Source organism: Poecilia reticulata, linkage group LG11, assembly GCF_000633615.1.
Source record: "Poecilia reticulata strain Guanapo linkage group LG11, Guppy_female_1.0+MT, whole genome shotgun sequence".
NCBI classification, from domain to species: Eukaryota; Metazoa; Chordata; class Actinopteri; order Cyprinodontiformes; family Poeciliidae; genus Poecilia; species Poecilia reticulata.
Genome location: NC_024341.1, coordinates 21,881,993 through 21,895,024, shown reverse-complemented (window position 1 = coordinate 21,895,024; position 13,032 = coordinate 21,881,993). Strand labels below are relative to the sequence as shown.

The window sequence follows — 13,032 nt, the reverse complement described above, 5'->3', positions numbered from 1 at the left end:
GGAGGAGCTGGAAGAAGTGGCTGGGGAGAGGGAAGTCTGGGCCTCCCTTCTGAAGCTGCTGCCCCCGCAACCCGACCCCGGATAAGCGGAAGAAAATGGATGGATGTATGGATGGACGGACATTACTTGTAACCCTGTGAGGCATGAAAGCAGGCGGTGAGCAAATGGCGTACACATGGTTGTTAAATGAACAACATGGCGGCAGAGGGGTCAGGAAGTTTCCCGATGCTTTAATGACAGTGGCTTTGAAATCTCTGCATCCTTTTGTGTCCCATCAGAGCATTTAGTGTAAAGTGCCAGGAAGAAATATGACACCAGTTATCTTTATCTGACTCTTTGTTTCTCATGAGAGAGATATTGCTGACAGCAGGATAAGTTCAGATAGGTTTCAATAAGGACACTTTATCTCCTTGAACCAATGAACAGCAAGTCCTCACTTTATAGTGCTTGTTTTCATTTAAGGGATTATTATCTTAATGGTGAGTTTTTTTGGGGAGGAACTTCACTTTGGTATTGAGTTACCTTGTTCAATGTTTGGCATATGAGCAAAAACAACTGTTCCATGTTATTATGGTACAAGTGTACAACTGTAATGTCAAAAGGATTCTGAATAATTTAAGACTTCTATTAATCCCAAAAGGAAATTAAATATTGCTGTAATTAATGTCATCCAAGTTTCTTCAAAGAGTTGCAGAAAATGATAGCTTTAGGCGGGAAGGATCTCCTGTAGCAGTCAGTGTTACAGCATATCTTAAAAAGCCTCTGAATGAAGATACTGTTGCTATTGACAGTCACATGACGTCAGAGGACACTATATCTGCATCAGTGACGTGCAGTCAGGGGAGGCAGGTGAGGCAGAGCCTCACCTGTCATCATGGAAAAATAATAAATAATAATAAAATAATTTATAAAGATATTTTCACCCTGTGGTTTGTACTATAAAGTATCTATTTTTTATTTAATTTAACCAAATCTGATGTTATTTTTCTTCAAAATTGCTGAATTTTCGCATTTTCCCATTCAAATGGTTAGAAGCGAAGCCGGTGAGGCAGCAGCGAGCTGAGCCTCACCTGGGATTGCGCAACCTCTCGCTAACTGCACTGGYTGCCAYTCTGAGAGCATGCTCCTCCTGTCTGTACGTCGCCAATAAAATGGTTAAAAACATTTAATGTATGAGCATATTTTCCATAATTTAGCTTATGTATTTAATGTACTGTGTTTTTATTGTCACCAACTGTGTATGTAACGTGTTTCGTGTGCTAAGGAGAGATCAGAAACGGCAGAGAACAGATTTGAGGTGAGGAATTATTCTGCGGCGCGGCTAAGCATCACATGTTAAAGAATAGTCTTTTTGCCCTCCAGCATTGTTCGCATGTGTGAAATTTCCTTATGTAAGCAATAACATGCAGGGGTCTAGATTTGTAAATCCGATTATAATTAAGTCGGTGCCTCACCAGCTATGAACCTCACCGCACATCACTGATCTGCATCATAATCTAATGACTTTGAAATGGTGTCAGCTAGATATCTTTAAAATCACAAGTGAGATCTTGCATTAATGTCAGATATTGAGACACAATTTTTAAACCAAACAGGATTTTTAAACCAAACAAGTAAAATTTAAATTTCCAAACTCAGCACAATTTGATTTCAGTGTCTGTTTTCATTATAAACAAAATGACAAGAAACAACTCCTTACCCATTACGTGAGTCCAGAAACACTGATTGGTCAGCCAGGAAAATTATGGCCAACTGCCCAAGACTTAGTGGGTCTGGCGGAGCAGCTCTGACAAGCTGCTGCAGAGGAAAATAACATCTGATGGTGTTCTAGTGTCAGAAAAGGCTGTTATCAGTAGATGTTGGTGTGTGGCTGGATGGCAGTGTGGGATCTTTGTGGAAAAGCCTGTACAGTAGTCATGTGCCGATAGGAAGTGTCACATGTGAATGCATGTCGTCACATGAGCAGATGAAGTTCTGCTACATTAGGCTGCAGTGAACAGCATAATAAGTAGGCGGAATCAATTTGTACATCAATTTTAACTTTAAGCACAAATGACTGCAAGTGAGTCAGTTCAGTAAGCTCCTTTTGCTTGTAATTCTTCCTTACAGTGGGTTTTATAATCGGAAAGAAAGAAAAGCAAGGCATGTGGCCTCATTTAAATCTAGCAATCTGTTCTATTTGGCTGGGTAAGACTAAGAGATGGATATGGAATTTTTTTTTTTACAATAGATATTTGGTTCCTTCTGCTGCTGTGAGCTCCTGGTCCTCCTACTACGTTCTCTGAGAAACCTGCTTCGCTTTTTTGTCATCAAAATAACAGATTTGGCAGAAAGAGACGTATTTCGACAGGGGGTAAGATGACTCAAACAGTGGTTTTTAAGTGGCAAGGCCTGAATTAATAAACACGATTACGTCAAGTTATTATGTAAGGGCTGGAATAAAAAGCTGGGCCGTTTCAGAAGAGCCACCACCATACTTAGAGGACTCGTTCGACGCAGTTCATGGGTGTTGTGAAGATGGAGAGTGGGTGGGACTCCCACTCGCTGCCTCTCAGCTCATCAAAATAAAAACAGAGAAGTGAACAGAAAGGGAAAAAAGACAATGTGAGGTTGTCAAAGGCCAGGATAGATTTAATGAGCATGATGGAAACTAACTGCTCTGTATTGAGGGAGAATACAGAAAAAGGTAGGAGAGAGAAAGGTGACGTGTCCTTTATTACAAGTCTTTACTTTGGGTTTGTACCAGGTATGTTAGAATATCGTTGCCTCCATTTTAATGAGTATGTTTGGTCCAAAATAAAGCATTGAACGTTGGTCATTAATGATGAGTATTTAAAATAGTTTAAAGAAGGAAAATGTCACCAAAATTAGCCATTTTTAGGGAAATGGTTTACAGATAATGAAAGTCCAAAATGAGTTTCTGTATGGCATTGGACTAATAAAAAGAGGGCTTTATTATTGAAATATTGATCTACTGAAACGTATACTGTTAAGTCTATTGCTGGTACAGTTGTCACAGATTTTTCTGTGAAACAAATTGAAGCTTGGGAAACTGAAATACCTCGGTGCAAAATGACTTGACATGCTACAGGTTGGCATTTGCAAAGCAGTCAATACAGGAATGCCTTTTTGTTTCTTGGCATTTATTGGCTGTACCTCCAAGAGCGAAAAAAAGGAAGACTATAGATGTTAGTTTCTACTGTAGTGCTAAAACAGTTTCCACTGTGTGAAGTAATGCATGTTAAGGTATATTTGGTGTTTGAACTGTTAAACTAGGAAGGTAGAATCATTTTTAGAAGTCATCTCAAGAATTTGCTGATGTTTGCTATTCCACTCAATACTTGGTCAGTACTCCTTTTGCATGAATTAGTGTGCAATGTTTAACTTTGTGTTTAATCAATCTATATTATAAGCAGTGGTAGGTAACACTAACTAAAAAGCACTCTAAAGCACTAATCATAAGCACTAGCTCCACTAATACTGAAGTGCTATACTATACCAAGATGGTGTTTAGCAGGAGCTAACGATAAAGCGCTAAATTCAGCCGTGTTGATGCCCACCATGTCTCACTAGGAGAGCGTGAGGAGGCTTAAAACAATTTATGAATGTGAAATTTTGTGTACATTTTTTTAACTACCAAGGTGGTTTGTTCGTGTCAGAGTTGTTTTCTTCTGCAAATCTCATTTGTTCATTTGTTTTATACTTGCCATTTTCTCAGTTTCTTGGAAAAAAGAGAATTTGAGGCAAGGAAATGGAACTACTGCATAAACGGTCTTCACAAACTTCAAAATAAAAGGTTTGACAATTCCAACGTCTAACTAGTTGAAAAATCCTTAGTTGATAACCAAAACTTCAACACAGATGTTGAACGTCATTCAACAGAAAGTTTCCTAAATACTACACCACTGTAGACTATGAACATTTTTTTTTTTTAAATAAAATAATTAAATAACCTTATGATTTTGATAATATTCTAATTTACTGAAATGTGTCTTTCTTAATATGCATAGTGTTGTAACATTTAATAGCCTATAATAAACTATAGTCCAACTAGTGCATTGCAATACTGATTTTGTAGCTACTACAAATTTAAAGATATTATGCAGCAATACTACAAAGTAAAGTTGAGGCTTGAGATTTTTGGTGAATAGAAATAATTTGCCTTTTTTTTTAAGTCCATATTTTCCTGGAAAGTAAATTCCAGCAGCTGAATATCTAAGAGCCTGAGGAAGATGAGCAAGAGGGCCGACAGCTGAAGAAGACAAAAACACAGTATGTGAACGAAGAAGCAAGAGAATGGAGATCAATAGATCCGCAGAGCTGGCGAAGGGAACCCAGACGCTCTTTTCGGTTGTTTTGTTTGGAGAACAGTAAAGACGAGGCCGTGTCTCTTTCCCTGATCGCCGTCAGAGATTTTTCGAGCTGCTTTCCCGGTGGTTTGGTTGCTATGGTAAAAATCTAAAGGCTGGTCTCCATGCTGAAAGTCCAGCGCAGTTGGCCACAGTGTTTGAAGAAGAGTGTGTGTGTGTATGTGTTTCTTTTTTTGTCTTTATCTCTGTGTGAGATCATATGATCATTACGTCGTGACAGTCCATTGATGACCACTTTTAAAATAACTTTGCCCTCGCTTGTGTGTTCTTGTTGTGACAGTTTTCTGGTTTGAATTCCAAATTTTAATTTTAATTTTTTAAGCAGGGTTACACTTCCTGAACTCGGAAGGACACGCTTCTTTTAAAGCGTTAGTCGTGTTAGTGCGGGAGCTTTTACTCTTCAAGTAATGAAGAAGGTGCAAGGTGAAGTAAATAATGGGAATATAGTGAATGCGGGGGTATCCTTTGCCCTGTCGCTAGGTAACAGTCTCGAGGCCCAAAGGCAAAGCCAGCCCTGGTCTCCATGGCAACATCATTGGTGTGGGGAGTAAATGGACTTTTCATGGTTGTTGTCTGAACTGTATAGTGTCTCGTATACATTACTACAGACAGATCAGATCGACTTTGGAACCGACTGGACGGAAGCAAGTGAGCGAGGTCACATTATGTCTTCACACTCTGTCTCATGTGTTTAATTAAAAACACAGATATTTATTTATCTTCTGATTTTCTATTCCCAAAGCCCATTAGAGGTGACCACAAAGAAAAAGAGAGAGATCATAAGGTGGCAAACATGAGATGTTTGTGTGTGAAGATCTTATGTTGGAAAGCAGCAGACCATTAAAGGTGGTTTAGTCAATTCAGCGATGGAGTGGAAGAGAGCTGCTTTACTCCTCAGTCATCGAAGCTCTTAGACTCAGAGAAGGGGGGCAATAAGTGCACTTTTATCAAATGAAAAGATAAAACGTGTTTTGAAACATGAGCCATTTTTACCTTACACTTTGTTAGTGACTGAAAAGTAGAAGTGAAGAATACGGTGACATCAACATTATCCCTCGCATGGTTAATCTAAAAAGCAGTTTTTAATGTTTCAGCTAAATGGAATGAATTAATAAAGTGCTTTTCTAGACTTGCTGAACAGGGCCTAGAAGGGCAGTAGCCCAGGGCTCCCAGGTTTGGGGCGGGGCTATAGATTTTGAATGTTTTTATAATGAATGGATGTTTTACAATGTAGCTGACAATAAAACTATTAGATGTGCGATTTTTTTTATATTGTTATATTTTTATTAATGCATGCAATAAAATATTAAACAATTCTGAACTTATAAACCATCTTTTTGTCTAACATTGTACCATCTTCCATGGGATGTTTTAAACCTGTGAATGTGTTGGCCTTCCTATTAATGTTTTGTAATTCGCATGAATAAAATTCTTATTATAAATGTTTAATTTTTTGGGTAGGGCACCAAAACTGGCTTTAGCCCAGACCCCCTCATCCGTCTAAATCTGGCCCTGATTGTCAGTATCAGCCTGATCTCTGTATGGATGTAAATTCACTAGGGAATACACACCAGATGGCTGTATCATTAAAGCTAATTGCTCTGTTTGCTAATATAAGATACTAAAGACATTTACAGATATTAACTCCAAATCATTTGAATTACAATAGCTGAATTTGAATGATTTCTTTGGGGAGGGGGGGCACTAAGCTACCTCCATACCTGCTGAACAGCCCTTAAGAAACTTCTAGAAAATGAATCAGCTGTCACAGCTATTTCACTTTGTAATTGTAATTTCACTGACAGTCCTCCGCTCTATCACACACACAAGGCAGGCAGGCAGCATAGACAGCGCAGCAAGCAGGCAGACAAAAGCATGTTTGTGTTCAGGAGAATTTCAAGCACAGTGGGTCTCTATGTATGGAAGCAGTGTCAGGCTCGTCCCAGAGAGGCCGGGGAGGATGATGGGGGTGTAGCTGGAGGGGATTTCACAGACTCTTTTCCTTCCAGCAAGACTACAACAATCATTTAAAATGTGCATTGATCCTCTTACTTTATTTTTATTTATTTATTTTTTAATGTTGTGCTCATGTATGCAATGAAATTTCAAGAGAATATGATCGTTATCAGTGGGAGCGAAGATGCTTTTCTCTGCTTGGAGTTTATTCCATTATATATCAGCCTGTCCACATTTTCATCTTTAACAACGAGTTTGAATGTTTTGAAATATTTTATTATATTACTTAGTATAATATTTCATCACACAAGAGATTGCTATTTATTAAAGTAAGGATGGCAACCTTTTATTAAAATATTTTTCCATTGTTGGGTCCATCAATAAATATTATTACATTTTAACACACCAATCAAAGGCATGTACTGTGTGTAATTTATGAGGTACAAATCATACTTTTTTATGTAACTGCTCATGTTTTTTAGGATTAGTATTTATGTTTGCTATGTTTGTGGAACTGCTGAGAAGTTGTCAATATCTTTCTACCATCACTTTTATCATCATCACAATAACTACCACACCATATCGGGATAAAATTTTAACTTCATATCAAAGAGTATGGACATAACATGACAGACTTTGATTGCTGTGGGCATCAATTTCCAACATAGAAATGAATCTGAATTAAATTTGTATTTAGTGGTTCCACAATATGCAAAAACAGTGGAATAAACATCTGTGCCTCACTGTTAAAAAATCTTTTTGAAAACATCATTGTTTCTTAGCAGACCTTGATTCTTATGCCACACATCTAGGGGGTCTGACTTTAACGGAAGAAATACCCAAATGGTGTGTGTGAAGTGAAAGAATATCCATCTCTGCAGTTTTCTCATAACTGCAAAGCTCAGCATGAAACTTTAAATATAGCTGGATTGCTTCTCCTCACACCATCCACTCCTGCAGGGCATACTGGTTTATGGCATGGCTGATTCAAGTAGTTTACCCTGGTGCGTAGGGATCAGAAGAAGAGGCAGGTTGCAAATTTAAAGAGGGCAACCAATCTACTTTTAAAAACTACTTTTAGTTGGTCCCCTCTAAGGACACTGATAACTGTGGAGCATCTGCCTCAATTTCACCACATCATATCATCCCAGGATGAGTTTTTATTTTTTCTGGGCTACTCTAAAACTTTCATTAGCCTGTTGCCTGGTCCCCTGCTATGAAAGTTTTCTGGGCACGCCACTGCTTGAAGCATTACAAAACTTGTTTGGCATGTCTCCAGCAGCTGGCAAAAAGAGAAAGTTATGAAGTTATGAGAAAGTTATGTAGAAACAAAATCTGTGAACATTGGAAAAGGTGAAAAAAGAAGAGCAAGTCTTTTATTAAATAACATAAACCTATGTAATTCAAGGCAGAGAAAGAGTTAGAGCAGCATGATGTGTCTGCACAGTGAAGTAGGTAGGTAGATGAAAACCGAATGTGTAGCCACTTCATGCGTCGATGTGCTTTTTTCCCCCCTCCACATTCTCGTTAAAAGTACACAAAAGCAGTGACAGTCCATTGTGGTGCAAAGCAAGGAGCGCTCTTGGCGACCTGAGACGAGAGTAGAGGCCTGAGGACCCAACACACACTCTCACACACACATTCTGTCATTGAACTCAACAATTGCCGAGCGTGTGTCTGTACACACAAAGGAACGCAAGCGCCCGGTTGTACTAAGGTGAACGATACCAGCCTGTCCCAAGCAGATGAATGTAGTATTCAAAGCAAGGACAAACACACACACACACACACGCTCACAGAGTAAAATGCACTGTCATCACAGAGCTCTCACCCCGAGGCAGGGACTACAGATCAACCAAACTAACCAGTTGCTTTAGCCACTATGTCTTATTCTGCTGGTTAGCTTAGCAGCTAATTAGCAGCTATTTTGTTAAGATAAAAAAGTGCCACAGGTGGCCCTCTTGTGGCGGCAGTAGGGAGCTTCGTTTTTATGTAGGTCATACTGCTCGTCACGCGTCTTCTGGGTTTTCTGTACATTTTCTCCATTTGTGACGAGGCTGAGTGGATCAGCAGCAGACTGAGCTGAATGCCATTGCCCATGATGCACCACTGCCACTGCTCGCCAGCTGCATGGATGCCAGAGAACGAGGAGGAAGGTGGGGATTGGTTGAAGTCGAGTTGGGGCTGCTGTTTGTGACGAGTGACATGGAAAATTTGTTTAAACGAGGAGGCATATGGGAAATTAAGAGAACGGGATTTGTTCTGATCCAAGATCATGGTCATGCTAGCCTAAAAGCAGCTGTTCTGCTCTGACCTTAAGCACTTCCACAAAACTAATCTGCCGCCTCATTAGGTCCACCAGGGGCCGGAGGACTGAGTTGCTGAAGCAGCCGTGGGGCGTGCTGTTTTTGTATCTTTTCTTTTGTGCAGACAGTGTGCCGGTTCGTAGCAAAGGTTGGTGTGTGACAACAGAGTCAAAGACTTAAGCAAGAGATTCTCACGAGTAGAAACATCAAGGTTTCATGACCTAAAAGCAACAATTATTCCAAAGACAGCCAGTTATGTAATTTATTGCATTTGCTACAACTGTAGCAGAAATTTGAATTAAATACTTCTGTCATCTTCTATTCTTTGTGTAACTATAAAGGGATTACATTTTCATGTTACTTAGGAAGACTATCTTGGCATTGGTGTTCCCAAACACTTGTTGATGGTCCATTAATCAAGGGTATAAATATAAGCATATCAGGTATATTCCTTTTTAAATTATGTGGAATTATCAAGGACCCTTTTTCAAAAAATACTGACACAGTGTCTCTGTATTCACATAACACTGTTTACATCTTTATCTTACAGACAATCTTTTAAAGTTCAGGTATTCACTTTGCTCATAGAAGGGAGTTAGAGTACAGCAAAGGTTTCACTAAAGTTTGGGATATTGTGAGGTCAGAGGGCATTGTAGAGATTCTCAACCTTGTTGCTGTCAAAATTATATTGTATTTTTTTTTAGAGTTTTGGATTTAACTTCAAGTAAAAGCAGGGTTTCCCCCAGTGTATTATAAGAGTGTATTATAAGCCTGGCGGCCCGCCATGCTTTACTAGCCCCGCCGCCAGGCTAAGCGTTGCTTGTTTACGTTTCTAGAAAAAAAATAAAATAAATATATATATATTTTTTTTTTTTTTTAAGCCAGGCTGCAAGCGTCTCTTTTGTTCTTTGCATTTCACTAGCAGAGCAGATTTATTCCTAAATGATAGGTTTATAGTTTATGCATTTAAACCCGACAGCGCGCGGACCAATCACACAGCTGGCGCCTCTGCGCTTTGCCTCGCGCGCTGTTTTACCTAGGCGGATCGCGCACGCCTCCTTTCACTCAAACTGGACACAGACTGACCTGTATGGATATTTATATAAACCTACTGTGAGGAATTATGATCCTTTGGAGAACTCTGGGTAAGAGTTTAAAAACCGCCGCGTTAGCTCTGGTTGCGCAGCTCAAAGTGAACCGCAGGAATAACTTGTAGGGAATTCAGAGGTCGCGTTGTAAAGTGGTGAGAATGATTTATCTTTGTGAAAAAACAATTATATGCGCCGTTTACATCTCAACGCGCTGCCCAGCGTGTGGCTCTGTGTCTGTCTTCCCTGTAAAGTTTATGTCTGTGGTCCCGGTTGGCCGGAGCGTTTGTGGATAACGAGCAGTGCTAACCTCATCATGCAGGTTCAGCCCGGTGAGGAGCTTTCGCGCTCTCCTCGGAGTCATTCATCACGCTGATTTTATATTATTTTTTTAGTATTATTTTTCCGGTTACACGATGCAACAAACCATATCAAATGCGTTGTCTACTTAGAGTTTATGCGCGCGGCCGCACGAAGATCTGAGAAACACATCTCATAAACTCGATCAACCAAAATAGCTTCTGTGACGATTAAAAACTCAATAGACACGAAATGGAACAACTACTAAATCCATAAAGCAACATTAGAAGCAATGAATTAAATCTCCCGTTTGTTGCGCATCTCTGCGTAGTGCAGCAGATTACCTCATCATGCAGGGCCGGTCCAAGGGTGTATGAGGCCTGGAGCAGAATATGACTTAGGGGCCCCTTTTGTTGCTAAAACATCAGCACCTCTAACAGCTTCTGTGTTAGTGAAATATGGGAGAAGGGGGTAGTTTAATTGGCCAGCTTAAAAAGCAATAAGTTATAATCGCAGTTTACTAACTTGTATTTGTAAATTTAAAGATTAAACTCACAGCATCAGATTGTTGCTATGGTAACAAAACAATCTAACTATGAATATTGTTCTTTGAAGTTTTACAAAGTAAACCTCCCAGCTCCTTAAAATCTTGTATTTAAATGTTAAACAATTTAAAATCATTTAATTTATGTATGCCTAAACAATTTAATAAAATGACAGCATTGATAATCTCAATATGCATCTGTGGTCTGTTTTAAAATATTAGCGTTTATGGGGCCCCTGAAGCCCTTGGGGGCCTGACGGAGCTGCTGACTTAATTTGGATTAAACAGAAGTGCAAATATGTTGTTTTTAGACTAGTTGTGGGTTTAAATAGCATTTCACTTGAGATCTTTTCCCCTAACATATAATTACACAGTAATACTTTTACATTTCCTGTCAACTTAATATCTTTTAATACAAAAACACGGTGGACCACCTCGACCACCGGGCTTAGCAAGTTTTCTGGGGGAAACCTTGAAAAGGTATCAATAATTAGTTTTTTCTGTCATTAAAACTAGAGGGAATTGTAGGATCTTGCCAGTTTAATTGAACAAACCTAGAACACTGAAGCCTTCCTTTGTTGTTGAGTACAATCGATGTGCCCCTTGGGTCTTTCTTAATTAAAGTTCCAAACTGTGTTTTGCTCTGGTTGGTCTCTTGGATCAATCTTTTTCTTTCAGCTGCCTTTTAAGAAAAACATTGAGCAGGCCCACAAAATGAAGGCATTTGTGTTTTGGCTTTTCAGGGCCCACCTGGTAGTATGCTATTGTCATTAGCAAAGACTGTTTTCCACTGTGGAATCTGGGAAGTCGGTGGGCTGTGGCGTACGTTTCAATCTGCCTAACAATCTCTCTTCTCTCTTCTTTTATCTGTTGACTTTGAGCAGATCATGGCGGAGTACACCTCTTTGCTCAGCGACCTGTCTGAAAACATAACCAACGAGGACTTGGAGCAGCTCAAGTCAGCCTGCAAGGAGGACATCCCTGAAGACCAGAGCAACAACATCACCTCCTCCAAGGAGTGGTTCAGCTACCTGGAGAAGAACGACAAGCTCGCCCAAGGTGAAAAAGATCAAATTCCAGAATTCTTACAGTGCCCGCCTTGTTTATGTGATTTACCTTCAGTCCGTCTTGATAAAACCAACAGATAACCTGTCTTACATCGAGCACATCTTTGAGATCTCTCGACGGCCGGACCTGCTGACCAGAGTGATAGAGTACCGCACCACTGTGCTCAAGATCTCCGAGGACGATGAGATCGACACCAAGCTCACACGCATCCCCTCCGCCAAGAAATACAAAGGTAAGCACATTCTGGAAGCGTGGATTCAACAATGTGAGAAACAAGTTAGACGTTTCTGGGACTGGCTTGTTGAGACTTGTCCTGTTTTCGATTTTTATTTTTTCTCACCTTCTTTCCTCCTCTGTCCTTCTGCACGGGATCCGCAAATTGATTCCAGCAAAGCACCTTGAAGGGCATCTTTGTTCCTGAAATACACACAGAGGAGGGACAGGCAGGGAGGCGTCTTATGAACGAGAATCTGACATAAGTCTTTTTCAAACACACAACACCTAAGGGTGGTGTGGCAAAAAAAAACATCCTGGCTTGTTAAATTAGATTTAAAGTCGATGTGTAAAGTAAATCAGTCGCCTCTGTGCCAGGCATAATGAAATACAGAGGCAGGCTGTAAGTGGCCAATGCTAGGTGTTGCAGCTGTGTCCCAAATATCAAATTGACTTTTATTTGTAATGATGGGCTTTCTATAAAAGATTTCATTTATTTAAGCACCTGTTACCCTTGCCTCATCTGCTTGTATCTCCGTCCAGGCGGACAAAGAGCAAAGTTAAGGATTATCAAACTGAGAAATGAGAGGAGCAGCAGTCTTCCAAACATCACTGTCTGCCCTCTAGTGGTTAAACAAAGCAATTGCAAGAATGAATTTGTGGTTTTTGTTCCAGTCTTCTCTAACAGGTTTTTGTTTTTTGTCTAATAAGTTTCCAAAGTAAACTTCTTTAAAGCTATGCAGATGATTATTATGTGAAAACCCAATTCTAAGTTAAGCCTCTAAAGCAGATGGGGATATTAAAAAAAGAAACAAAAAACTGATAAGCAAGGAACTTAGTCTGGTGACAGAAGGAAATTTGTGTAGTGTGGGATCTTTTCTCAGCATTTATTATGAAATTGCAAACTTCTCACTTTTCTTGCTTCTAGTTTTGCACAAAAAATTTTAGCAAACTGTCTGGTGTGTTTACCTGGAATAAGCTGCTTATCATACCAACAGAGATTCTAACTTTCATAGCTCTTTTGAAAATCCATGAAAACTTTTCACCTTATGAAATGTATGTTGAAAAATTTTGTAACTGTGACTTTTTAAAATCATTATATACCTTAAAAACAAAAGCTTGGTCCGTCAGTCAAAAGCTTTTTCACTAAAAGTGGAGCACTTAATGCTGCATACGGAGTAACGCTA

General features: G+C 39.5%; 1 protein-coding gene across 1 annotated transcript in view; it reads left to right on the top strand.

Moving 5' to 3' along the window:
- The window catches only part of pea15 (proliferation and apoptosis adaptor protein 15), a 43,718-nt gene that overhangs the window by 29,910 nt on the left and 776 nt on the right, over positions 1-13,032 (top strand). The window contains exons 2-3 of the mRNA XM_008422557.2: positions 11,449-11,623; positions 11,709-11,864. Of these exons, the coding sequence (XP_008420779.1) occupies positions 11,452-11,623; positions 11,709-11,864 (328 nt within the window). The 5' untranslated portion in view covers positions 11,449-11,451. The remainder of the gene's footprint in view (positions 1-11,448; positions 11,624-11,708; positions 11,865-13,032) is intronic.